The sequence below is a fragment of the Tachysurus fulvidraco genome, chromosome 7 (genome assembly GCF_022655615.1).
Source record: "Tachysurus fulvidraco isolate hzauxx_2018 chromosome 7, HZAU_PFXX_2.0, whole genome shotgun sequence".
NCBI classification, from domain to species: Eukaryota; Metazoa; Chordata; class Actinopteri; order Siluriformes; family Bagridae; genus Tachysurus; species Tachysurus fulvidraco.
Window position 1 is genome coordinate 21,279,705 of NC_062524.1, and position 26,837 is coordinate 21,306,541.

The window sequence follows — 26,837 nt, forward strand, 5'->3', positions numbered from 1 at the left end:
TGCCAGCTGTAACTGAAAGGCAGAATCCTGGCTTGCATATTATGGGCACAAGTTTTAATAAAGTCTTTCCATGGCCTTTACTTGACCTTCCTATCTCTGCCATGTAATTCCCTGCTGATAGTGTTCACTTTTCTATCCGATTAGCTGGTTCTCTGGTCCTCTGTAGTTATTAGCATGTACCGGAAGCAACCTCGTATCAGATAATTGCTGACATTTTGAAAAACCAGGTTTGAAACTCTAGACTGGAGTCCAAATGTTATTTTATTGACTGTGATTTAATGGATAAATTTACAGCAGCAGATTCAGATCATTTTGTGGAACAAAATCTTCTTTTCTTGAAGTGGAAGTGCTCTATTTCGAGTAAATATGTTAGTACAGAGAACTGGCTTCGTGAATGAGTTAATTCAAAATTGAGTCATCCGGTTGTACCAAAGCACACCTACTTTCTTTTTTTTTTTCAGAGAGAGAAAAGCAAAGCCATCATTTTGTCAGATCATTTGATGAGAAGTTTTCTTTTGCAAAGCTGGAGCTAAGTGGGAATTAAATTCTAAAGATATGCTGGTGCATAAGTGCTAGCTGTTTAGGTTGATTATCAGAACAGTAATGTGAAAGCAAGTATGAAATAAAATAAAGTCTCACTCGTTAAGAAGCTCTGGTAAATGTGCTTTGAAGCCATATTCTACTCTTTGCTCCTTGACAGATGTTGAAATGTTTACATCAACATCACTGTAATAAGTACATAATAATGAGTGCAACTCATTTGCTTCTCAGTGAGGGAAACAACCCTCATGCTGTAGATGTAGTATGAAGATGGACAGCTCAACCAGCCACAACCTCAAACCATTGAAGATAAACTGGACAATCACTGCCACAAAGTCAGGTGATTTTTCACCATTGCAATCAAACGTTTAATCGCATGTATACATAAAGCTGGAACAGCATTTCCTTGTTTTTATACATATTTTGCTAATCAGCTTTGGTGTTGTCACAACCAGGGAAGGAAGGAGACGGACCCGTACACAGGATAGCTTCAAAGGAATGGGGTTTAATAAATGATAGAGACAAAGACAATAAATGACGAGGACTAAAATAATACAAACGACGAAACCTAACCTTGACTAGACGTCACCAATGAAAACACGCTGTCATCGGCAACGCGGCTCAGATTTATACAACAGAGAATGATGACACAATGAGGAACAGGTGTGGAGACAGGGAAGAGCAGACGAAGACGGGGCAGACACGTGACGAGGAACAATAACAAACACACTGATCCCTGACAGGTGTTTACTCCGACACCAAATCTTTAACAACTTATAAAGAATCAATACGATGAGCCATCTATAGACTAAATGTTAAGATAATCCATCACTTATTCATGTCAGCTACAATAGAACATTTCTGAGATGTACTGTAAAAGACCAAGCTTTCTAAACTATTTGAAGAAAATGACAAAATCTACCAAGAAATCAACCTACAACTGCAGTCTTTAATGATTGAATTGTTTGATGATCTCTAAATATTTACCACAGTTCTTCTCATTTTCTATTTCTTCTGGCTTCCATGTATTTAACAAACAAGAGATTCCTGGTATAGCATTGTACAGTATAGCATGTTTTCAGATTTCACATTCAACAGATTTTTCATGGACTTATTGTTGGCCTTCAGGGGGTCTCATTAAAATTTCACAACAGAACCTTGAGACTATCTAAAGGGACTCCCTGGACGAGGTGCCAGCCCATTGCAGGGCAAAATCACACCCTACAGGTAATTTATAGATGCTGGTCAGCAAACAATTCATATCTTTGGACTGGTAGAGAGAAAACAGTTTACCTAGAGGAAGGTCCTGGAGCACAGGGAAGAGGAAATAGGTGGGAATTGAACCCCAACCCCACAGGTGTGATGCTAACCACTAAGCCACCATATGCTCAAAAATGATGGAACCTTTTTTTTAATTAAACAGAAACTCTCAACATTTCTCAATCAATAACATGTAACTTGAGAATAGCACAAATTCAAGAAGATCGGCTCAAATGATTGATATCTGATGTCCCTGAGCCACCGTTTCCAACCAATAGAATGTTTCTACTGACTGCATCTACTGACCTGACAGCGTAATAGTGTTACAGTTAGAGTATAGTGTTACACAATAAAGTATATTGCTACCTATCAGATTGTCAGCTTTTAAAATAATAGTCTGTATTCACTGCCTGATATTTAAATGTCTGCTATTAAAGTAATTCCTGGTCATAAGTCAATGCTTCTGCTTATTGATGATGTGCAAGTTTCTGTGGTGCTGTAAAGCCTAGTTAATTTTGTCACAGATTAAAATACAAACATGGGATTATTTTGATTATTTTCAGTTACACTGGAGAGATACCCTGATCTAGCAGTACTGACAGATTATTTGTAGCTAAGAAGGGTCTGCTTCCACAATGCATGAAATTAATACATTTATTTTGATGCCATTTTCTTTCTAGTACTATAATTCTGTTAAGATGCTTTGTGACAGTATACATTGTGTGTATTCAATAATTCAATAATTTTATTGAATTTAATTTCCCTTTCTGTCACTCGAGGTTTTATTTTCTCCAAACCTGTAAATGCTCTTCTTCTTCTTCTTCTTCTTCTTCTTCTTCTTCTTCTTCTTCTTCTTCTTCTTCTTCTTCTTCTTTTTTATAAAAAAAATAAATAAATGGAATTTCCACCTGGAGCCTACTTTCATCATTGATTTTCTTTTTTATGTCACACTCCATAATGGTGGTTAATGGCTCATATGAAAGTGTTTGAATTTGGAGTTTTTTGTTGAAGCAGCCACTATTTACATAGAAAAGTTAAAAAAAGAATAATTCGTTTTTTTCTAACAAATGTACAAGGTGTTATATACAACCACTAAAATTCTGTATAAACAGAGGTAAAACAACTCACCCTTGAATAATACATTTGTTTGTACTAATTAAAAATATCCAATAAGGAAATTTCCTGCCAGTTTACTGCTATGGGTATCAAATATAATATATTCATATCCCTTCATCCAAGCTATGATTATTCTTTATAAATGAAATTTTTCTAAGACCTTATTCATCATTGCTTATTCATTCTTTTGAGGATCTCTGACGAATATTCGTTGCATGGCACGGTTGCCAGAAAAATCTAAAGTAAATAAAACTCCTACTAATCAAATCAAACAGCATTGAATAAAATCCTTCATTACATTATAGAGATACTCCAATATTCATTCCGTCTTCATGAGGTTATTAAAATGCATACGATTATTTTGTTCTGCTGTTACCCTCAAACACAAATGGGTTTATTTTTCTTTCCGGTTAATTGAAATCGAAGTGGTTTTCAATGACTAATAACGTATAATAGTATTGTAAAATCCCATTAGATAGAAAAGCTTACAAGACTTCATTGAGTTTTTAGACAGTAAATTGAACATACTAAGTAGTCTATAGTGATAATAAAATGTCGGAAATACAAGCGATTAAACTCTAACCCTAGTTCTAATCTTACAAAATTTAATGTGAACATTGGTTTTGAAAGAGCATGTTGAAGGTGGTACAATGATGTGTATCTGACAGATAAACACACATCTGTATGGCAGATGATGCATAGAGATTAGGGTCGGTGGCATCTCAGGTTACATTTGAAAACTGCTAAAAAACCATGGCAACCTGTTCTGCATATCGTTCCTCACCTTCACCTTATGCTCAATCTGTTCAGTATGAAAAACAGAAAAGAACCGGTTTCCCTTTTTAGTGACTCAGAACAATCGGGTCTAATAAGTGTCACATCCCAAATAGAGTCTTAAAAGGGTATTTATTTATTTCAGAATCACCCATAGCTGTTGGTCTTGGAATATTTATCTTACTTGAACTTTTGATCTTTTAATTAATAAAATAATGATATGTAATCGTAATCATATGTAAAACCAGACAAATACTACATATTTGTATTAGCTATTACATGAAGTATTCCCCTGATAATCATGTAACTTTCATTAGTGTATATTGTTCACCTCATTTGAAAATTGCAAAGATGGATTCAAATGCGGGAAAAAAAAAGATTTTTAATGAATATTATAGGGGGGCAAGGTGGCGTAGTGGTTAGCACGTTTGCCTCACACCTCCAGGATTGGGGGTTCGATTCCCACCTCCGCCTTGTGTGTGCGGAGTTTGCATGTTCTCCCCGTGCCTCGGGGGTTTCCTCCGGGTACTCCGGTTTCCTCACCTGGTCCAAAGACATGCATAGTAGGTTGATTGGCATCTCTGGAAAATTTGTCCGTAGTGTGTGAGTGTGTGAGTGAATGAGAGTGTGTGTGTTGGCACTCCGTCCAGGGTGTATCCTGCCTCGATGCCCGATGACGCCTGAGATAGGCACAGGCTGCCCGTGACCCAAGGTAGTTCGAATAAGCTGTAGAAAATGAATGAATGAATGAATGAATGAATGAATATCATGCAGTCTAAAATTATTAGTCAAAAGCAGTCAGAGGTCAGGTGATCAACATAATTGTGTTAAGAGTAGGAAAGGTACAACGGACATAAATCATCTACACACCAATGTGTTAAATGTTTAAAAAAAAAAGCATGAGATGTCTGTGCTTAACCAATCAGATTCAGTCTTGTGTTTTAAAGTATTTATACTTATACTCATACACTTGTCCTTAACGAAGTGATTCTCATTAAATACAGATCCGCTGTTTCTGTAGGATTTTCTTGACATATCCTTGGATTTGTCCACCTGGTGATGATTTGGACCGCAATGAGCTTATAAAGCATGTGCAGGATGTCACTGCCAGAAGGTATTGATCAGGAGAGGTGTACAATATAATTTCCAAAATGAGTTGTAGCAGTTGTCATCAACAAATGATCATTTTCAAAGAAATTGACAAGAGACCAAGAAGAAAAATGACCAGAGATGCTGCTGAGAGACATAGAGCAACATTAAAGGAGATGAAGGAGTATCTGGCAAAGGACTTGCAATTTAATAGATCTGCAAAGAAGAGTGGACTAAACTTTCCAAATATAAATGTAAACCTTTTTACCAGAAAAGAATGAGTGCTGTTTTACAAGCAAAAGGTCCTTAACAAAGTATTAGTTAGATGTGGACACACTCTTTTGTCCTAAAACATTTCCATTTGTTTTATCTTGGCTGCTAAAATGATCTGACTGTTTTGACTGAAAATTGATTGCAGTCATTGTGGCAACTAAATTAGTCATGCTTGTTGACTGCTCAAGGTCACAACATCTCCCTCATATACAAACTCCCAGCTCAGCTATCCTCACAGATTTTTTTGGCTTTGACCAGCTACAGCACTGCATATCTTAACTTACATTTTGGCTGACTTCAGCAACAGTGCTTATAAGATAACAAGCTGACTCTGAGGATGACACCATCCATGATCAGACCTCCAGCACCACGGTGAGATTTTATTACATTTTTTAAAATGAATTTTACACAGTAATGGCAACTCTGTGTATTTAAAGCCATGTTATTAAAAATTTCTACACATTGATCTTTACAGCAATTTACATGCAATTGTATTGACCAAAAGGCAGTAAAATCCATACTGGAGTACACACATAAAATAAAGTTAGTCATAGACATAATTCATCATGTAAATATTATGTAAATTACAGAAAATCAATTATTAAATAACCGCGGAAGACTGAGTGACTTGACCTGACTGGACAGCTTTGATTCACTCCTTTTACTTAATTAACATTTATAACTTATTACCAAAAGGAATAGAGTTAAAATTACATTATTTCACAAATGCCAAATCTAATTTCATCCCCTTCTTAATACATCTAATGAACTTAATATTACACCACATTACCTCATAATCAAAAATTAATAAAAAATTCATTCATTAATAATAATAATAATTAAATGATGATGAAAGAATTAACTAGCATCTAACGTCCCTAGTTTCTCATACACGTTTAAATTTCATGTTGTTGATTGCAGTCAAATACTAATTTTATCATGGACGCTTTGCATATCGCTCAAAGTCAGAGCTGTATGCAATGTCTCACAGATTTTGGCATCATCTGTCCATGGCATTGCATACCTTACATTCTGGCTGACTTCAGCAATACTGAATAATAAAAACAAGCTGACTCTGGGGAGAAACAAGCCAGGAAATGACAGACACCCTCCCAGACTGGCCAGCTCTGTGCCTTGCATCATTTTATTGAACATAGTTAAGTTAGTTTTACTGTGTAAAATAAAAGCATCCCCTAATTATTCGAGGATGCTCATGTATGCATTTATGCATGCTCACTATTATTGGGAAGTGCTTACATATTACATTGAAGCTGTCTAAGTCTTAGGGCTGAAATATCAACTCTAGAATAAAATGTACAAAAAAATACAGCATTGTAAAGTTAGGTTACAGTCTATAATCCAAAATTTTGAATGTCTCTAAATTCTTCTGGGTCTGTAATATTTTCTTTTAAACTTTAAAATTGAACTTCTATGAAACAAACTTCTTACAGCTTCTCCATCTCATCTATTTTTATTCACGGCTGCCATAAAGATGAACAACCAAATGGTGTTCAAGTGGACAGATCAATGAGCAGGAGCTATTCACTTGAGGTTCAATTATAAAAAGCTTTCGGTATGAGAATTATGGCACTTAATGGACTGTCTAACTTTTTATTCTGTATTTTTTAATGATCCTTGAATCATCATACCTTCTTCTTCTCCTCCTGAATCTTTTGAACCTATTTGCCTTATTGTATCATATTGTCTATTGGAGTTTTCTGGTTTATTAAGTAACCTATATCCTTAGATTTCTTATCATTTTATATTATAAAGTTTTGAACAATCATCCTAATGTTTTGCACAACAGGACACCTGCAATGTTGTGCAGCTTTCTGCTATACTTTTAATTGTTCTTAAAATATGCACAAGCTTATTAAATTACTGTGAGATATTTTTGTGTTGGTAAATATATATACTATATTGCTGGGAGTTTCTGGGACATCAGCCATTACATTCACACACGGGCAGTTCTAGAGGTGGGGCCACAGGGGCCCGGCCCCTGCTGAAATCTGATTGGCACCTGATTGGCCCCCGTTCCATCAATCATCGACGAGAAGAGCAACCGGAGAATTTTTCACAACGATAACAGATGCAATTCCACCCCCAAACAATTGGTGGCACTCGAGTGTTTGAAAAAGGAATGAGTGCCGAAATGTATTTGCACCGTACTGAATAAATTATTTTGTGTGCTTGAATGTACCCTGTACTTGGCCCCTTAATGGATCCTGTTACAGGAAAATCCTAGAACCGCCACTGATGCACATGAACTTTAATGACATCCCATTGTTAATCTGTAGGGTTTAATATGGAGTTGCTTCACGCAGCTATAACTGCTCCAACTCTTCTGGGAAGGCTTTCCACAAAGTTTAGGAGTGTGTGTAAATGGGAATTTTTGACCATTACCATTAGAATTGCATTTGTGAGGTCAGGCACTGATGTTGGTCGAGAAGGCCTGGCTCATTGTCTCGGCTCTAATTTATCCCAAAGGTGTTCTATCTGGTTGAGGTCAGGACTCCACACCAGACTCACTCATCTATGTCTTTATAGACCTTGTTTTGTTCATTGGTGTGCAGTCATGTTGGAACAGGAAGGAGCCATCCCTTTGGTGCACATTTGGGAGCATAAAATTGTCCAATATGTCTTAGAATGCCGAAGCATTAAGAGTTCCTTTCACTGGAACTAAGGGTGATTTGCATTGCACTTGGTAATGTAAGGCTTGGATGCAGTTGCTTAGAAAGTTGGTGACTTCTGTGCACTATAAGCCTCACCACTTTGGGATTTGGAGCGGGTGTTTCAAAACTTTTGGCAATATAGTGTATATATATCTATATACACACTTATACAGTATGTGTTTCATGCTAGACTTATTTTATTGAATTACTATTCTTTTTCACTTTAATAATTATTTCCACATTAACTATATAATACATTTGAGTATATTCATTACATGAGCTTGTATTTTAAGTGGTAATAACTTGAACTATATAATTTTTGTGTAGCATAAACTGTCAAAGGTTAATCAAATATAAAATGACAAAATCTTCTGAGATATTTCCAAGGATAAAAAAAAAAATATTTTAGTTAATTAGCTCATTTCAAGGAATTATTTCTAGAAAGATTTATTTTCAATTATTTGGCCATAGATCAAGAATAGTTAATGTTTGCGATTAGTAGAAATATATACATTCATTCATTCATTTTCTACAGCTTATCTGAACTACCTCAGGTCACGGGGAGCCTGTGCCTGTCTCAGGCGTCATTGGGAATCAAGGCAGGATACACCCTGGACGGAGTGCCAATCCATCGCAGGGCACACACACACTCTCATTCACTCACACACTCACACACTACGGAGAATTTTCCAGAGAAGCCAATCAACCTACCATGCATGCCTTTGGACTGGGGGAGGAAACCGGAGCACCCGGAGGAAACCCCCGAGGCACGGGGAGAACATGCAAACTCCACACACACAAGGCGGAGGTTCGAATCGAACCCCCAACCCTGGAGGTTTGAAGCAAACGTGCTAAACACTAAGCCACCTTGCCCCCCCCGAAATATCTACAAATAGGATTTAATAATCATATATTTTGTTTGTTGTAATCTTATAAAATTCTGCAAGAGATACATTTGACTATACTGCTAAAATGTTATTATTTTGGCTGTTGCTTTGGTCCATTTTGATTTTCTGAGACAGACAAAGCAAAGGTTGAGCCACCCGTTTTGTTTGCGGACATAACAATGATACAGTCAGTTTTAAAGACACAGAGTAAAAGAAAAAGAAACATGGAGATGGAATGGGCCTCCTCTTTGCTCTCATGAGTGCATTTAGAATCTCACCATGTTTCACTCCAGTGAGGAAATCATCTTAAAGAGATGCATCATTAATTCAGCTCTCCTCCTGACTAGGGGGTTAATTCATTTCACATTGCTTGACTCCTGGATTAATCCTGGATAAATGCCCACCCCTGCTCTTCACTGTGCTGGTGTTACCCTTGGTGTCAGAGGAAAGATATTCTCTTGTCCAGAGTTTCCCTCTCCTTCACATTATGGAGCAGGATCTTATCATATTTCAATTTCTAAAATCATTTGTGGATATGAAACTATTCAGTGTAGATATACTAATGACTTATTTGAGCTTATATGCACATTAGTTATGGTTTCAAGAATAAAATACCATGGACCTTAATTATGTAAAACTCAGGCAAAGCCATGTTTATTTAATGTTAAGGCTCAAACTATTTTTTCCTTATATATATATATATATATCAACAAATAGCAAATAGCTATAGCAATAGCAATAGCAACAAATAGCTGAAATCATGGCTCTGGGATGTTTAAGTGTAACATAATTACTCTTGCATATCTATTTGAACTGCCATATTAGCTATATTGTACTTGTAAAAGAATACCAAATTACCTACACCATATAATCACAACTGATAAACTTTAAAAAAAACAATATGTGCTCCGTTAGATTTGAGAACAAATATTACAAATAATTCACATTATGTTTTTAACAAAACATAATTTCATAGCTTATACTAAACTTAATTTCAATTTTACTAGAATGCTGGAACTATAACTATAGTATTAAATTAACAATTGAAATATGCATGGTAGAATACTTTAGTGTTTGATTTCATTCAGGGATTTGAAAATACAGGCTCAAATCATGTTGCTTATACAAATACGAATTACGTTACTGTTCACATGAAACTGATCTGATATATGTATCTGAATTAAAGACATTCAATGAGCTTTTTTTTTTCTTTATGTACCTGCGAATCACTGGTTCTGCTTTGACATGGGGGACAATGGCTACCATTGAATCAGGATGAATTATAGTGTAATATCACCATCCATTCATTCATTCATTCAATTATTCATCTTCTGTAATCACTTTACTGACTGGTCAGTCAGTGGAAAACTGGTGAAGTGGGAATACATCCTGGCTCGGATGCCAGTCCATTATGGTGTGCTATACACAAACTAATTCACACTTAGGCTAAGATTGGAGATAATCTAGAGAAACCTCCAGGGTTGGGGGTTCAATTCTTGCCTCCGCCTTGTGTGGAGTTTTCCCCCGGGTACTCCGGTTTTCTTCCCCCGGTCCAAAGAAATGCATAGTAGGTTGATTGGCATCTCTGGAATATTGTCCGTTGTGTGTGAGTGTGTGAGTGAATGAGAGTGTGTGTGTGCCCTGCGATGGGTTGCACTCCATCCAGGGTGTATCCTGCCTTGATGCCCGATGACGCCTGAGACAGGCACAGGCTCCCTGTGACCCGGGGTAGTTCAGATAAGCGGTAGAAAATGAATGAATGAATGAATGAATGAATGAATGCACCACTAGCCTCTTCCAAAGCAGACATCCTTATACAGTAGAGGCAGACAACATGATTATGTTATTACTGGATCAAGTTATCAATATTTTTGGCAGTTTAATAGGAATATGATTATATCTGTGATTAATTCATTGGGAATACCTTTTTATGAGCTCAGCCGAATCTGATGGCCTTTAACCAGAAGTCCTTTGTGCACTGTGTCCAGTATTCCAGGGTCTGGAATTTCTCTTAAATGCAAAGTCCTGTGTACTGCGAAGTCCTGTGACACACTTGAAGAAGTGTCTTTTTATAGATGTAGAAAACTTTCCAGTATAAAAGCATAGCAGTGGTTCTCTCTTGGAAGTTTAAAATATACTATTGAAACCTTCATTGATTTGTTTTCTGTAAACATTTTATCTTGGTCAGGATCATGATGGATCTTGGGACTATCTCTGGTCTACTGGTTGCAAGGCAAAAATACACAGTGGATGCTAGTCCATTATAGTGTAACATGTACACACACACAAACACACACCACACACACACACACATACACACACACACACACACACACACACACACACACACACACACACACACACACACACACACACACACACACACACACACACACACACACATTGTTCTTACAACACTGTTATATTTTTTATTAATGCTGAAAAATCTTTATCACCACTTATAATTTTATGACAGAAGTTCACTTTTATAATTCCTTTCTGCATCTCTGAAAGTCCATATTTATGTTCTCTTTTATCTGTTCACTGCAGTGGATAAGAGGTGAACAGGGGGTAAGATGCTAGGGACTTATGCTAACAAGCTTCACTCAAGACTAAGTCCTTTAGGGAGCATTAAGCCAAGCTTGGAATTAAATTTAAAGGATGGACAATTGCTTAATGTAATACCGAAGGGACAATTTTTCCTTTTGCTTTAATGAGATAAGTTTTAAAATACTCAGAAGGCCTGTAAACTGCATTGCATTTCATCATCATCAGCTAAGGTTTATTCCAATTTGGATGTTCCATTTTGCTAAAGCCACCAAGCCTGGGGTCTCTTACAGTATGTGCCACTTGAGATATGATTATGATATGATATGATATGATATGATATGATATGATATGATATGATATGATATGATATGATATGATATGATATGATATGATATAATATGATATGATATGATATGATGCATATCTAATCTTTAAAGTGTGACAAAACAATAAAGGTGTGTTTATATGATTGTATGCATACATACATCCATATATACATACCTACATATTTATTAATCAATTTTCTGTACTGCTTATCCTACACAGGGCCAAGGGGAACCTTGAGCCAGAAGACTTGGGACACAAGTGGCAGGACACACTGGATGTGTTACCAAGCCATGGCAGGGCACAATCGTGGTCACAATCACACACTATGGACAGTTTAGACATGTAAATTGACCTTGAACTGGAGGAAACTAGAGTAGGAAAGAAATTCCTAAAGCACAAAGAAACCATGCAAACCTCAGTAGAACCAGTACCTAAAGTAAATGACATTTATTATCTCTTTACCTCGTCTACAAGTAGACAGATGTAAAAAAAAACAAAAAAAACCCAAAAAAAAACCATCTAATGCATACCCTAGAAAGAGAAATACACAGAGAAAGCTATTAATAGATACAGCTATTAAAAATACTACCAGCACAATGTGTATAACTCTAACCCATCTCACCCCAATCCATAGGGCAAAACAAAAAAGGCAATAATAATAATAATAATAATAATAATAATAATAATAATAATAATAATAATAATAATAATAATAATGTAGGGGGGCATCCAATCAAGGTTAGACACTGCAGACAATATGCAAGAGAGCACAAGAGAAACAATAGCCTTGTTCTGGTGAGGTTTCCTCCAATGACCTGCCATTTTAAATGAACTGAGATACAGATGGCAGTCTTGAGGATTTCCAAAGAAGCAACTGGCTATTAAATGTGTAAAAGCCAAAATATCTACTTCCTATATGTTATAAAGGAATACATCCAATGGCACCCTACAAAAAAAGCTATACTAGTGCATCCATCAATTTTAATTCTAAGGATTGCAGACATACTTATAAAGTAGACACACCCGACTCTATGTAGCAATGGGCAGGCAAAAAGCATGTGTGTAAATTACAAGAAGAGTAATGACGTCTGTCACAGGTGTCATTAATACTGGAATAGGATTTGGCTAGCCAAGCCATTGAAAAATGAATTTTGAAATGAAAATTTTCTAAGACAGAGCTGGGTACATACAATATCAAGCTTGTATGTATCCTGTCTAATACACGCCCAAAACCCCCGATACCCCAACATTTAATAGTAAAAATGAAAGTTTCATTGTAGTACAATGCTTGTGTAATATAATCCCTGACTTTGCTCTTTCTGTTTGTTTTTTTTTGAAAAATATATGAAAAAATAAGAGAGAGAGAGAGAGAGAGAGAGAGAGAGAGAGAGAGAGAGAGAGAGAGAGAGAGAGAGAGAGAGAGAGAAATGTTGGCTGATTATATCATGCAGACAGAGATAGAATCCTCATTAACCCCCTTGTCCTTGGCCATTTTATTTGTCTAGGATCATTCAGCTTGAGAACAAGATGTGATCAGTGATGAAATTGACATGATGCATAGATTATAAAAAAAAAATGAGTGAGAATTTAAAAATTAAAAAAGATAGACTATGAAACTGAGAAACTGAATGTCTATAAAACAAGGGGAATTACAATTATTAGTTAGATACTGGTGTAGAAAAGTATGCTTTATAGTATTAATATTCAGGGTGAATCCCTGTATAACATTCATTCATTCATTTTCTACCGCTTATCTGAATTTCTCGGGTCACGGAGAGCCTGTGCTATATCTCAGGTGGCATCGAAGCAGGATACACCCTAGACGGAGTGCCAACCCATTGCAGGGCACACACACACTCTCATTCACTCACACACTACGGACAATTTTCCAGAGATGCCAATCTACCTACCATGCATGTCTTTGGACTGGGGAGGAAACCGGAGTACCCGGAGGAAACCCCGAGGCACGGGGAGAACATGCAAACTCCACACACACAAGGCGGAGGTGGGAATCGAACCCCCAACCCTGAAGGTGTGAGGCGAACATGCTAACCACTAAGTCACCGTGCCCCCTCCTGTATAACATATCACCACTTTTTATTTTTGTTGTTGTGGACTAAAGTTACAGTATATTATAATACACAGAGTTAATTTATATATTTGTTTAGCTCAAGACTGCCATTTATTTTCTGTAGAACAACTTGACTCTTTTGCTCACTGCTACCAAGCAGACCCTTTCATTAGGAAGTTCTTGCAGCACCAGCAAGCCTATGTTTTTCTCTCTGGGATTTCTTTCTGTGATATGTATGAAAGTCTTTTAGTTCCAGCAATCCCCGGGGAACTAGTGATGTGGCTGCAGTCTGCAGTGCTATCGTACTCAGCACGAGTTGTTACTGCACACAGCAGTCTAGCTGAATCCACCTGATGAGTACAATAATGCTCACCGCACGCTGAGTTAATATAATGGATAGATACAGTGGTATGCTTACGGAATCTAGTTAGGGGGCAGCTGGATACATCCTAATACTTGAATCAAGATAAAAGGTAGAAAAATACCATTAGCTAAATCTGAGACCTCCTCGATAGGCCAAGATGTGCATTAGGGAACAATCAGAAAGGTAAAGATATCTATATAGCAGAAACATTAAGTAGTTTATATTTAAAGGTGTTTCTTAACTTGTCCAAATCAAGATGTTGAATGTGGAGTAGAAAGCATCACAAATAGTACAAGTGGTGTAAAATGTTTATTTGTCAAATTTTTAAGCTCAATCCATCAATTTATCCATCCACATACCTCCATCCGTCCATCCGTACGCCCATCCACCCTTCCACCCATCCGTCCGTCCATCCGTCCATCCATCCATCTGTCCTTCCATCCTTCTATCCATCCATTATCCACTGTAGCTCTTATCCAAAACAGGGGACAACCTGTATTAGGTACAAATCCATCACATGGCACAATCACACACTACAGACAATTTAGATATGCCCATATTTAGAATTACCCAGCAATGCATCTCTTTAGGCTGGGGTATTAAACCAAAGGAAACCTCTGAAGCATTCTGAAAACATGCAAACTCCATACATGCAGGGTGGAGGTGGGACTCAAACAGAGAACCCTGGAGGGGGCTTTTAAAAAGATGGTTCATCTACTGTAATTATAAACCATTTACAGATAAAAAAAATATCCATTTCATTTTGGTCAGTAATTGGGGTTTAAAGTTTTCTGGCGCAGTAAGTGTAGAATAAACTTTAACCTACACATGTAACTTGTCTGGTTATGTAACTTCACAGCTACACTGCTGGGAGCAGTAGAGCACTCTTACATGGCAGATTTTAGTTCCCTGGAGCTGCTTGTAGCAAGAATCTAACTGTAGATTATTTGGTATTTGAAAACGACTGAGCTGTCAAATCTGAGGCTCACGAGGCCACGGGTTATAGTATTAATGAAAAATCATGTATATTGTAAGATTTTAAAATAAAAATGGGGAACATGGAATATGTATTCATTTGTAGTTAGAGGATAATATTAAATGATGTCTTTAGCTTTAATAGCATTTTTTGTGTAAAATAAATTTAAATAAATCTATGGATCCATATAATCTTTAAAAATAGCATTTTTATGGACCCATGTCCTATATGATCAACATTAACATGTACATAGACTAGGCTTTTTAAACAACATTGCTATGTTGTTGTTATACATAAAATTGCTCTGGATTGTCTTACTGAGTATAATATGACCTTATAGGACAGAATGGTTTTGCAGCAGGTAGCTTTACTGTCACACAGTGTCAAGGTCGGTGATTTGATCCTAAGCTTCAGTTACTGGTTTCCTCCTATCTACCTAAACACGACAGTAGCACTGGTCACTCTTAATTGCTTGTGTGTGTGTGTGTGTGTGTGTGTGTGTGTGTGTGTGTGTGTGTGTGTGTGTGTGTGTGTGTGTGTGTGTGTGGTGCTGCCCTGTGTTGCACTGATGTCTCACACAGGTACATATACTCCCACATTGTGCTCAGGGTTTCTGTGTTTCACAGTGACACTGACTTCAATAAAAAAACTAATATAACTAGTGTAGAAACTACAGCTTTTATATCAACATAAAATGATTCATTATTATTATTATTATTATTATTATTATTATTATTATTGTTGTTGTTGTTGTTGTTATTATTATAATAATTTGTATAATTATTATTGTTATTATTAGTATCATTATTACTATTATTATCATCATCATTAGTAGTATTAATATTATTATGTTTTATTATTCTTATTCTTGTTCATATTCTTATTCTTATTATTAATATTAGTATTTTGTTATCATCATCATCATCATTCTTCTTCTTCTTCTTCTTCTTCTTCTTCTTCTTCTTATTATTATTATTATTAGATAAACTATTAACAGACACACATGTAAACAAAGCTTGTTATTTTTATATATACATATTACATAAAATATCACACAACTGTTGTGTAAATATAATACACGGTCTGTACGGTTTAATAGAATCCGTGCGCGTGTTTTGTACTACAGGTCTCTTCATGCGCACGAGCTACCTGAACAGTACAAACACGCGCTCGCGACGCTGCGATACCGGAGACGGCACGAGCTGATTGTGTAACAGGCATTTCTGCTCAATTTGACGTCCTTTTCGTGACCACCGATTGAAGGGGAGGAGTATATTCGACGGTTCAACTCGGTTTCGCGCTTAAAGAGGGAAAAGAGCGAGAGAGAGAGAGAGCGAGAGAGAGAGAGAGAGAGAGAGAGAGAGAGAGAGAGAGAGAGAGAGAGAGTGCTGGAGAGCTCGTGGCCATACTGCGCTTTATACACGATTAAGTCGCGAGACCGACCTGGGGCGCGCGAGACAAATATACCTCACGCGCCGCTTTTTGTTTTAGGAAACGTGTAAAGTTTTAAACGCATAAATATAAAAGTAGAAATTAGAATGAAGACAAAAAACAGGGAACAAAGCTTGTCCGACTCCAGAGAACTCGATGGATCCTACGACCAGCTAACTGGTGAGTTTAAAACTTTGTTTTGCAAAACAATAAAACATGCAGTTTGTAAAAAAAAAAAAAAAAAATCATTTTGCGCAATGAACTGCATATTTTGTTGTTAGTGCGCATTTGGCACGCCAGCATGCTTAGATCAGTGTGGATGTGTTTTATTTATTGGCTTTTGCTGACCTGGCTTCATACCACAGTTTGATGGTTCTTACACCTGTTAACATGTTTTTACAATATGTATGAAGGTAGTGAACATGCAAAGCTTTAACTTGGAGGAAGATCATCAGACGCACCGAATACACGGACGGGTGCGTTCTAGATGATGGAGTGAATAGAAGGATGAAAGTTATCTTGTCAGGGAAGAGTGGATGCAAGAACTGTATACACTCGATACATTCAAGAAAAAAGTACTCCAGTAGTCACAGGGTGAATAAAATCAAGTGCAAGTGTTGTTGTCTAGAGTAACTGAAGGATGCTGTGCACGTGCGTCTTCACAAGTCCAGTCCAGTCAAGAAGCTTTTATTGTCATTTCAAAAATATACAGCTGTTGCAGTACACAGTGAAATGAGACAACGTTTCTCGAGGACCATGAAGCTACATAAAACAAAGACAGAGCTAAGGACATAGTAAGTTAGTCCTAGACACATAAAGTGCGTCTGTGCAACCTGGTGCAAACAGTGCTGGACAAAAGACAAGACAGTGCAGGACAAAAGACAGTGTGAGACAAGACAAACAAGACAGTGTAGGTCAAAAGACAGTGCAGGACAAGACAAACAAGTCAGTGCAAGACAAAAGACAATAAGACAATGCAGAACAAAAGACAAAAAGACAGTGAGGACAAAAGACAAGACAGTACATGAGAAAAGAAAAAAAGACAGTACAGGACAAAAAATAGAAAGACAGTGCAGGACAAAAGACAGTGCAACCAAAAAATACAAGACAATAAACAAAAACAGTGCAGACCAGCGTACATACTGTATGTTTAATCGATATTGCGTGTGCAGAAATACTGGGATGAACACAGTATTATAGCAGCAGTTACATGAGGTATTGTAAAGTATTGTGCAAAACAGCAATCAACTGAAATGTGAGACAGCATGTGCAAAGAGCAAAAACAGTGTGCAAAACAGCATGTAAACACTTTGATGGATGTACAGTACAGTATATTGGAAGAGTGTGTATATGGTGTAGGTCTGTGCAGTCCATACAGTCGATGTGTTAAGAGTAGAGACATTGGAGACAGTTTAGATAACATTAAAGCATTAAGGATTAAGGGACATGGATGTCCTTTTTTTTAACAAGGGATGTAATAGCATCTGATTTAGGATATTGCTGGTGGTGGGATATTGTTACAACGCATGAATGAAACAGATGCAGTTATGACTTTGTGATGATGTGCAACAATGGAGGCATTTGGAAATGTGGTGTTTTTTTTTTGTGTGTAGAAATTGTAAACCATTCTATTACAGCAGGAACGTGTTCTTGACATGTTCCACAGATGTGGATATTCACAAGGCGATTTCTTGACGATTTAATCACAACACAAAATGTTTCCAGGAGATTTGCGACGCATACGAATTATTAAGCAAACTTGCATTTTGTAACCTGAGAAATCTGTATCTATCGATTTTGTGTTCCTCAAAGCCTGATTTAAGAATGCCAGCTATTTTATTAGCGTCAGCTAATCAATCCCTTGTGCTCTGTATTTGTGCTATTTTATTATATATTATTCGTGTTACCAGTATGAGCAGATTTTATGGTTTTATCTACAATAAATCTACGACTATTTATTTATCCGTGTTTATTTATATGTCAAGAACTTAAGTTGTGACTGCTGACAGATCCACGATTAACAAAAGCATTTATGGCATGGGATTGTCAGTCTGTAAACATGCTTGCTTTATTTGCTTGAAGCAAAGCATTCTGCCTTGCTATTGAGAACGGGGTGTTTGTGTGACTGCATCAGATTTTACTGCCTATAATTAGATTGGGTATAGTTGCTCATCAGTTCTTCACACACTTTCTCTTGTCATCTTGTTCACCTTGGTTTCCCTTATATTATTCTATTAGTCTTCTGTATTAAGACGCTTTATTATTTCTTTTTTAATTCAGCATTATAAGCATGGAATTAGTGTCAGGACATTATGATTATTAGTGTTTTATTTATTGTGTTAAAAAAAAAAATCAATGATGGCAATGATAGATACTGAAAGTAATGTCAGTGTTCTGCTGTAGGAAATGAAAAATAGAATATTTTCCAGCCATATATTTCCATATATTTCTTATATACAGTATGCATTCATGGGGTTGGGGGTTCGATCCCCACTTCCGCCTTGTGTGTGTGTGGAGTTTGCGTGTTCTCCCCGTGCCTCGGGGGTTTCCTCTGGGTACTCCGGTTTCTTCCCCCGGTCCAAAGACATGCCTGGTAGGTTGATTGGCATCTCTGGAAAATTGTCCGTAGTGTGTGAGTGAATGAGAGTGTGTGTGTGTGTGCCCTGCGATGGGTTGGCACTCCATCCAGGGTGTATCCTGCCTCGATGCCCGATGACGCCTGAGATAGGCACAGGCTCTCCGTGACCCGAGAAGTTCGGATAAGCGGTAGAAAATGAATGAATGAATGAATATGCATACATTCAGGCTACCTGGACAGTTACAGTTTAATTATCAGAACACGATGGAGCTCCATTAGAATGGAGTAAATTTGCTAAAGGAAATGTTACATATTGCTATCAAGCACTATTTGTGTGGATTCCTTTGTTTTTTTACAAAGTTTACAAAATTAGAGAACTGAAGGGACAAGAAAAACTAGGGACTTGATAAGGACCACCAAGAAAAAAGATGAGAAGTACATTAATAAAAACAAACGCTCATAGAAAGAGTGGAGTCACAAAGCTTGGAGTATATCACCGGCTTGGATTACACGCCAAGACACAGGTGAAACTCATGAACCATAGCGACTGATTCCTTGGAGACAAGAACTGCTGATGACACGTGGATGACGATAAGGGTCAAAAAGTCTAAGTAAGAATGAACTTGCTCACACCAGAGGTGTCAGGTATACCCAATCAAACAACAGATGAAGGTAACAGGACTTACTCTGTGTTGCATGTCAGCAGATCAGGTCCATCAGGAACACAGGCTGAGACTACAGGGTCATAAGGTTGGTTGTAAATCGCTAACACAGCAAGAGATCCCACCAGTACCTCACCTAGACAGGTGACCCATGAGCTAATAGTATTTTACTTGTTTCTTAGACATGAGCTTTGAGGTTCACAGCCAGGTTAGTTTAATTTGCAGCGATGTTAATTTGTTATTATTTGTACATCCCTTGTTGGTGATTATTCTTTGCTCATCAATATTGAATCCACTGCTTTAATGACTTGGACTGAGATTTCTTTTTAAAGCATTATAAAGTTTTACTGCACTATTCTAACAGCTCATTTGAATGAAAGAGCTCAGCATATAAAGAAGCCAAGCCTAGTTTGTTTAAAGATATGCTCTAGATCGAAAGCTTCAGAAACATTTTATTCAGGATTCAGAGTTGTGTATGTACGTTATTTTCACGTTTGTTTTTTTTAGATGGTACAAACCCATCACAGACTTCTACTGGCCATAACTTCTAATAAGTTAATAGTTTAGTGGCATGTTGGCACCTATTAAAGCATACGGCAGCTTGTAAATCCTATAATGTACAGGTTGGATTATTTTACAGGATTGTACCTGCATTATTTCATTCTGTGGAGATTTTGGACCTGGCAATATTGTGTGATTTTATTTTTATACCACTCGCACCATAATCTCAGAAGTCTATGGGTACCTGACGAATCAAACCCATTAGAGATTTAGGTCCACTTTGCTGTTATAATAACCTTCACTCTTTTGGCAAAGCTTTCCACTACGTTTTCAGTCATTAGAGAATTCTTGAGATATCGCCCTGAAGTCAAGACTGCACAGACTGATTCATCCATCCATGCATCCATGCATCCATCCATCCATCCATCCATCACAGCAGTTAACCTACTGGTTTCTAGGGAACCTTGAGCTTAGACCAGGAAAGTTGGGGCAGAAGGCAGGGTACACTCTGGACGAAATGCCAGTCTGTGACAGGGCACAATCACCCACATTGTCTTTACACTGGGGGATAAACCGGACTTACCAAGGCACAGGGAAAACATGCAAACCACAGGTTTTTTCACAGCAACCGGTGCCTTGCTCAAGGGCACCTCGGTCGTGGTATTGCCAGCCCGAGACTCAAACTCACAACCTTAGGGTTAGGACAGGGGCGGTTCTAGAATTTCATCTTTATGGGTTTTAGCCCTCAGTGAGAATTTAAAACAAGAAGAGTTTTATATTATATATTACATGACTACATAGTAAGCCAAAAGTTATGCTATTATTAAATGGCAAAAGTGGACACCAAAATGTTATGCATGATGTAATGATGTCAGTCTCGAATCAGATCAGTTCATGTATGTGTGCATTCTCTACAAACAGTGTGTCCAATCAATGCAGTCATTAATAAAAAAAAATATTCACAAGACAAAGACCAAATCAATAAATGTTATTTTTATTTAGTATTGAATGGATTGTTTGCATTAATATTTTGTTTGTGCTACAACTCTGGTAATAAGAATAGTGACATTTCACTGCTTTTGGTTGCCGTCTTTGCGGTTTTCCTCCGATTAACGTTATAGATAAACGCCGCCAGCTCCGACTGACTCTGTGCTTCTCCGTTCAAATAAAGCAGACAGCTGATGACGCACCTTTGAAAGTCTACAACGCACGTAAAAAAAAATCACTCTCGGATCAAACAGATCCTGCATTTTAACGTCATTTTTATTGTTTATTTATGAAAGTAAAAATGATACTTTTAGTTTTAGGGTGGCTGAGATCACAGACAGGGGGCTGAAGCCACCCTAAAAAAGGTCTAGAACCGCCCCTGGGCTAGGAGTCAGACTCCCTAACCATTAGGCCATGACTTCCCCCATACACACATACATACATAGACATTGTAGACAATCGGGTGCTTCAAACATTGTGGCAAATGTATTCTAATACATTTATAATACTTAATAAATAATAAGTGTGAAAAGCAGCAGTCGAAGCAACCAATCGTGGGCCTTGCAAATAATGGGCTTGGACTTGTTACTTCCTGTTTCAGTTCTCGTGGGGAAAGGGTTATTATGGTAACTAGCAGAACACCTTATCCAAAAAAGGAATAATTTAGTCTAAAAGAGCTTTGTACACCTCTTCTATATTAACCTATCATAGTCATTTCTGAACCAGCCTCAGGCACCAAAGCTTCAAAGAGCTGACATGTATTCATGTGCATGTCGTGCTCAAGGCTTGTCTTGACAGCAATTAAAGGGGAGACATTAATGCCAGACACAAAGATATTCAACATGTAGTACTCTAGTCTTAGATATAATCTCATCGATTGAACGATCAGACATGTCCCAGGTCGAATTCAAATATAAAAAGACAGTCTCTTTTGGAGGAAAAGAAGTTAAAGAAACAACAGAGGGACAAGGAGGAGGTGTCAGGCTCATATATCTGCCCTGAGTATTACGTCGAGGAACAACAGAGGCGTCGACGTTCCTCCGGAGAGGATATCCAGGGGAAAGAGCAAAGAGCAAATCCGCCTTTTGCAGTACTCGCATCAGTATAATGTCATATTTTTTTTGATTGTTTGCTTTCCTCTTACTCTCTTCTTCTCATGTCCTTGGTGATTTCTCTCCAGTTAGAATCCATGCATCATAAAAACTGTTTATTTCGAACAAAAACACACCACGATAAGGAACGTTCTGGCTCCATTGTGCTGAGCTATTTTAGGAGCACTCAAAATTCTTACAGGTAGTAATCACTCCTTGGGTTTTCATCATGCTTAGCATCCACATTGGCCATGAAAAGAGAAAAGCCATTCCTTGAAGTATTTTTAAGCAGAGTGCAGCACTGGTATGATGTTCATGTTAGGTGTGACGGGTATAACTACAAGGGTATAACTACCTCAGGTGTGCAAATGTAGGTGTTTTTTCTACTGGGCGTGCTCGGTGTATCTGAGTGTGTTCCTTGTGTTTCAGACATTCTGTTGCACTCCAGTGCATCGGGGTTAACCTTTTTTTAGTTTTATTGCTTTATTTCTATTTTTCATTCATTCATTCATTCATTCATTCATTCATTCATTCATTCATCCATTCATTCATTTTCTACCGCATATTCGAACTTCTCGGGTCACGGGGAGCCTGTGCCTATCTCAGGCGTCATCGGGCATCAAGGCAGGATACACCCTGGATGGAGTGCCAACCCATCGCAGGGCACACACACACTCTCATTCACTCACACACTCACACACTACGGACAATTTTGCAGCGATGCCAATCAACCTAACAAGCATGTCTTTGGACCGGGGGAGGAAACCGGAGTACCCGGAGGAAACCCCCGAGGCACGGGGAGAACATGCAAACTCCGCACACACAAGGCGGAGGCGGGAGTCGAACCCCCAACCCTGGAGGTGTGAAGCAAACGTGCTAACCACTAAGCCACCGTGCTCCCCTATTTTTTATTTATTTATTTTATTTTATTTAAAGGTTACACACACAGGTTACTCTACTTCCCGAACGAGTTTGGAGCTGAGTACGAGCTGCACCACTGAACTCGCACCTCTCGGGTTTGGTACCTCACTGCACTTCCTGGTCCACATGATAGCTTTTACCCTACACCGTTTTAGAATAAAGTACCTGAGTTAAAGCCTTCTCAGCCTATGCAAACACCTGCACTGACAGTATTGTGACCGTGATCGTATACATCCCATTAATCTAGTAGGATATTCACTCCTACGCTCCTACACGTGCGTCAAGAAGTTTGAATTTGAACAGACACCAAAATAAGGCGTGTCCCGTAAACCCGCGATTCTAATTATATGCATAAAAAGCACTTGGATAACGATCGGCAGTTGAAAATCAAAGTCGTATCTTATGTTATCGCTAATAGTTTTATACCGGTGGTCTTCACATTACTTCAAGCACACAGACGTCGTCAGTCCTCTTCTAATAAGCCATTAGAAGAAACGTGTACGCGAATCATCTGAAGGACTTCGTATTCTTTTTAACAAGTTCTGAAAATAACAGCGATTAGATAAGTAACATTTTCTGCACTGAAGGTGCCTGTAAAACCCACTCATGATGATATGGGCTCATTTGGAGTTCTGTCATAGAAACGTATTTTTTTTTTCTCATCAGGTTTTCGTTTCTCGTTCTGTGCGCAGTACAATATCTCAGCGATGTGGGCTGGTAGTGTGAAAGTGTGTGTGTGTGTGTGTGTGAGTGGGAGAGGCTAGCATGACTCAGATCTACCTCTTCAGAGACTTCGGGTGCAAGCTGTGCACATGTGACAGGACTGACCTGTGTTGCTTTAAGGTAGCGTGGGTGATGGCTGCCTTGCAAAAAAAATAAAAAATAAATAAATAAATAAAATAAACCCTTGCTCTTTGATTCAAACAGCACTCTAGAAATAGCTTGTTCAGAGCCGGTTTATTGCCTGCTTCTCCTTTTGTCTTTCACAACACGTTACACCACAAGCTCGAAATTGCAAAGTGAAGTTAAGACCCTGGACCACACTTAGACCACATTATTTATATATTTTCTTGGTTTCGCACAAATTTAGTGGGAAAAAAAAGCTTTCCTGAGCCGTATGGAAGAGTTTCTGAGATATATCCTTTTTTTTTTTTTTTTTTTTTTTAAGTTTATTCCACTTATTGGCCAAAAGCATCATGTAGGTTTTTGTGTGTTTGTGCATTTCCTCCCATCCCAAAATGAATCCAGCACATGATGTCACGGTGAGTCATGACAACATGGAGAGAATCTGACTCCTCACTCTTCCCATGCAGATTTTTAGCTTTCAGCTTTTCATAATTCATGTTGCTACTAATATTTTATGGACGAAGACGGGAGTAAAGAAAGAAAGCGGGGGCGGGGCGAAAGCCTTCCTTCAGAAATATTGTGATAAACCTGACTATAATAATAAAGATTAGTGTAAAGTTTTATAATCGCTGGGTTGCACATCGCATGATCATGGCTTGTGTTCTGACTTTGACTTATGTCAGGTTTTGGAGATCTCTGGCTTCAGGGTTATTTCAATTTATACAACTCAGCAATTGAGGGTTAAGGGCCTTGATCTGGGATTTGAACTCATGACCTTTTGGGCAGTAAACCGACACCTTAACTACTAAGTTACCACATCCCACGCGTCCTTAGGGTGATGTGTGGGATGTTTTTAGTTAGTGGTTAAGGTGGCAGTTTACTGCCCAGAAGGTCATGAGTTCAAATCCCAGGTCCACCAAGCTGCATCTGTTAGGAGCCGTTTGAATTAAAAATCTGATAAACTACAATGGTATCCATCTCGACTGACTGTTTGTGACACTTTAATGATCATGATAGATAAATAAGGAGCCATTTGAACAAACTCAGCTGTAAAAACATAATAATAATAATTAATAATAATAATAATAATAATGTAGCAGTGACCGATACACACAGGTAGGCATCATATAACCCTCCAGCTAGCACAGCACACTCGTCCTACAGCATCATGTATTTTATGTATTCAACCCTGTTCTAAACCAAAGACACTTCATTAGAGCCCTTTGAATCCTTACAGAATGATAGGAGATGCCGTACTGGACACCTTACACGTGTGTTCCTACCGAACAGTGTGAAGAACCTCCATGTGCTTCCCGTAAAACAAGAATGATCCTAAAGCTATCTAAAGATACTGAAGGACCTTCCTGCTCTTAACAATACCAGACAACGCTTTTACTCAGAAAGTACATGGTTAGAAGTCTCACCAGGACAAATGGTAGAATTCTGATTGAGTATTAAAGTGAAGGACTGTACTGTATGTACATGCTGTGTTTGCACTTATCTAGCTAACTGGCTCATGCTTTATATCATCCTGGTGAGACTTTATGGATAGTTAGTTCCACATCTATAATTTGTCCACCTAGGAGAATATCATCTGTCACTGATCATGATTTTTGACCATTGTAATACCCACTTGCGTCATCCTATCGCCCAGTCCTACTTCCCGCACCCTCATCCCAACGCTCTCATCGTCTGCAATTCCCTACAGGCATGTTTAATGGTGCATTCCCACAGCAGCGCTTTTTTAAAACCGGCGATCATCTTCGCACTTTGTTTCAAGAGCCTGCTGGGAATTTTATCTCGTAACACTCGAGAAAGCAGGTACTGCTGTGAGGCAGAAGATGCTTCGAATGAAGGCGTAAACATTCATTTCACCAGCGTGATGGGAAAGAATCAAATGGCTGCTGGTTATTGCTGACATGGGACCCCGAACCACTGGCTCGGTGCGTCGCTGTGAGGTTTTTGCTTGCATTTGCATCTGTTATTCTTTGTACTGCTTTGTTTGTGATGGTCATTACAATAAACAAAGCCTGATAAAATTATGTGCGCCCTTCAGCGACTGTAATAATGCGAAACTCAAACGTAGCACAAATAAGTTTTGCGAAAGAGGATGCAATATATTTATTGCGTACATGCGCACATCCTTTTACTATCTATTCATCCATATTGTGTAAGACTTATCCTATACTGAGTCACAGGGGTTATCCCAGGGGGATACTGGGGACACTCTGGACAGGGTGCCGGTTTACCCTAATCCTAATCTAACCCTAACCTAACCCTAGGGTGGGTGTGGGTGTGGGTGTGGGTGGTGGCTGGCAGGAGCACTCGTTATTATTTATCAGTAAAAAGAATAATCATACAGAGTGTTGTTTACATAAAGCTTCTATATCTTTATACCCGCAAAACAAAACAAATCTATTCTATACAGTATATTGAACAATTTATCAAAGCGAAACGACTTCCTGTTCTTTTTACACTTTTACAACCGCGACTCTGGGCAATTTATTCAAACAAAGCGACGTGTAAGCACCGCACATAAATAATTGACAGAAGCCCATGTTTCACTGCTTACGCCGCACCTCCGTATTTGGATTAATTGCGGATAATTTCTCAAACAGTGACAATACTAATGGTGCGTTTAGTGTTGCATTATGCATGATTCCTAAAAAAAAAAGAAAAACGGAGGTAAATAACAATAAAATTTTCCTCATGTTAAGACTGGTATCTGTTTGTGAAGTAAGTGATTATTGCCCTCAGGCATGCTATAGTTTGTTTTAGTGCCTTTAAAATAGCAGCACATTGATTTTTATTTTTTTTTTATGTTTTTGAATTGAATTTTGTAAAGACAAAAAGGCAGGACAAACTCTTTATCAGTCAGTTCCTACTGTAGGTCTCTACCTTCCCACTGATTGGATTTTACT

General features: G+C 38.0%; 1 protein-coding gene across 2 annotated transcripts in view; it reads left to right on the top strand.

The window, feature by feature from the left end:
• Positions 1 to 16,044: 16,044 nt before the first annotated feature.
• Positions 16,045 to 26,837, top strand: part of LOC113655489 (Kv channel-interacting protein 2) — a 181,416-nt gene continuing 170,623 nt past the window's right edge. The window contains exon 1 of one of the 2 annotated variants that reach the window (XM_047816897.1): positions 16,045 to 16,510. In XM_047816897.1, coding sequence (XP_047672853.1) covers positions 16,438 to 16,510 — 73 coding nt within the window. In that variant the 5' untranslated portion in view covers positions 16,045 to 16,437. The remainder of the gene's footprint in view (positions 16,511 to 26,837) is intronic. The other variant, XM_047816899.1, reaches the window with a different exon arrangement.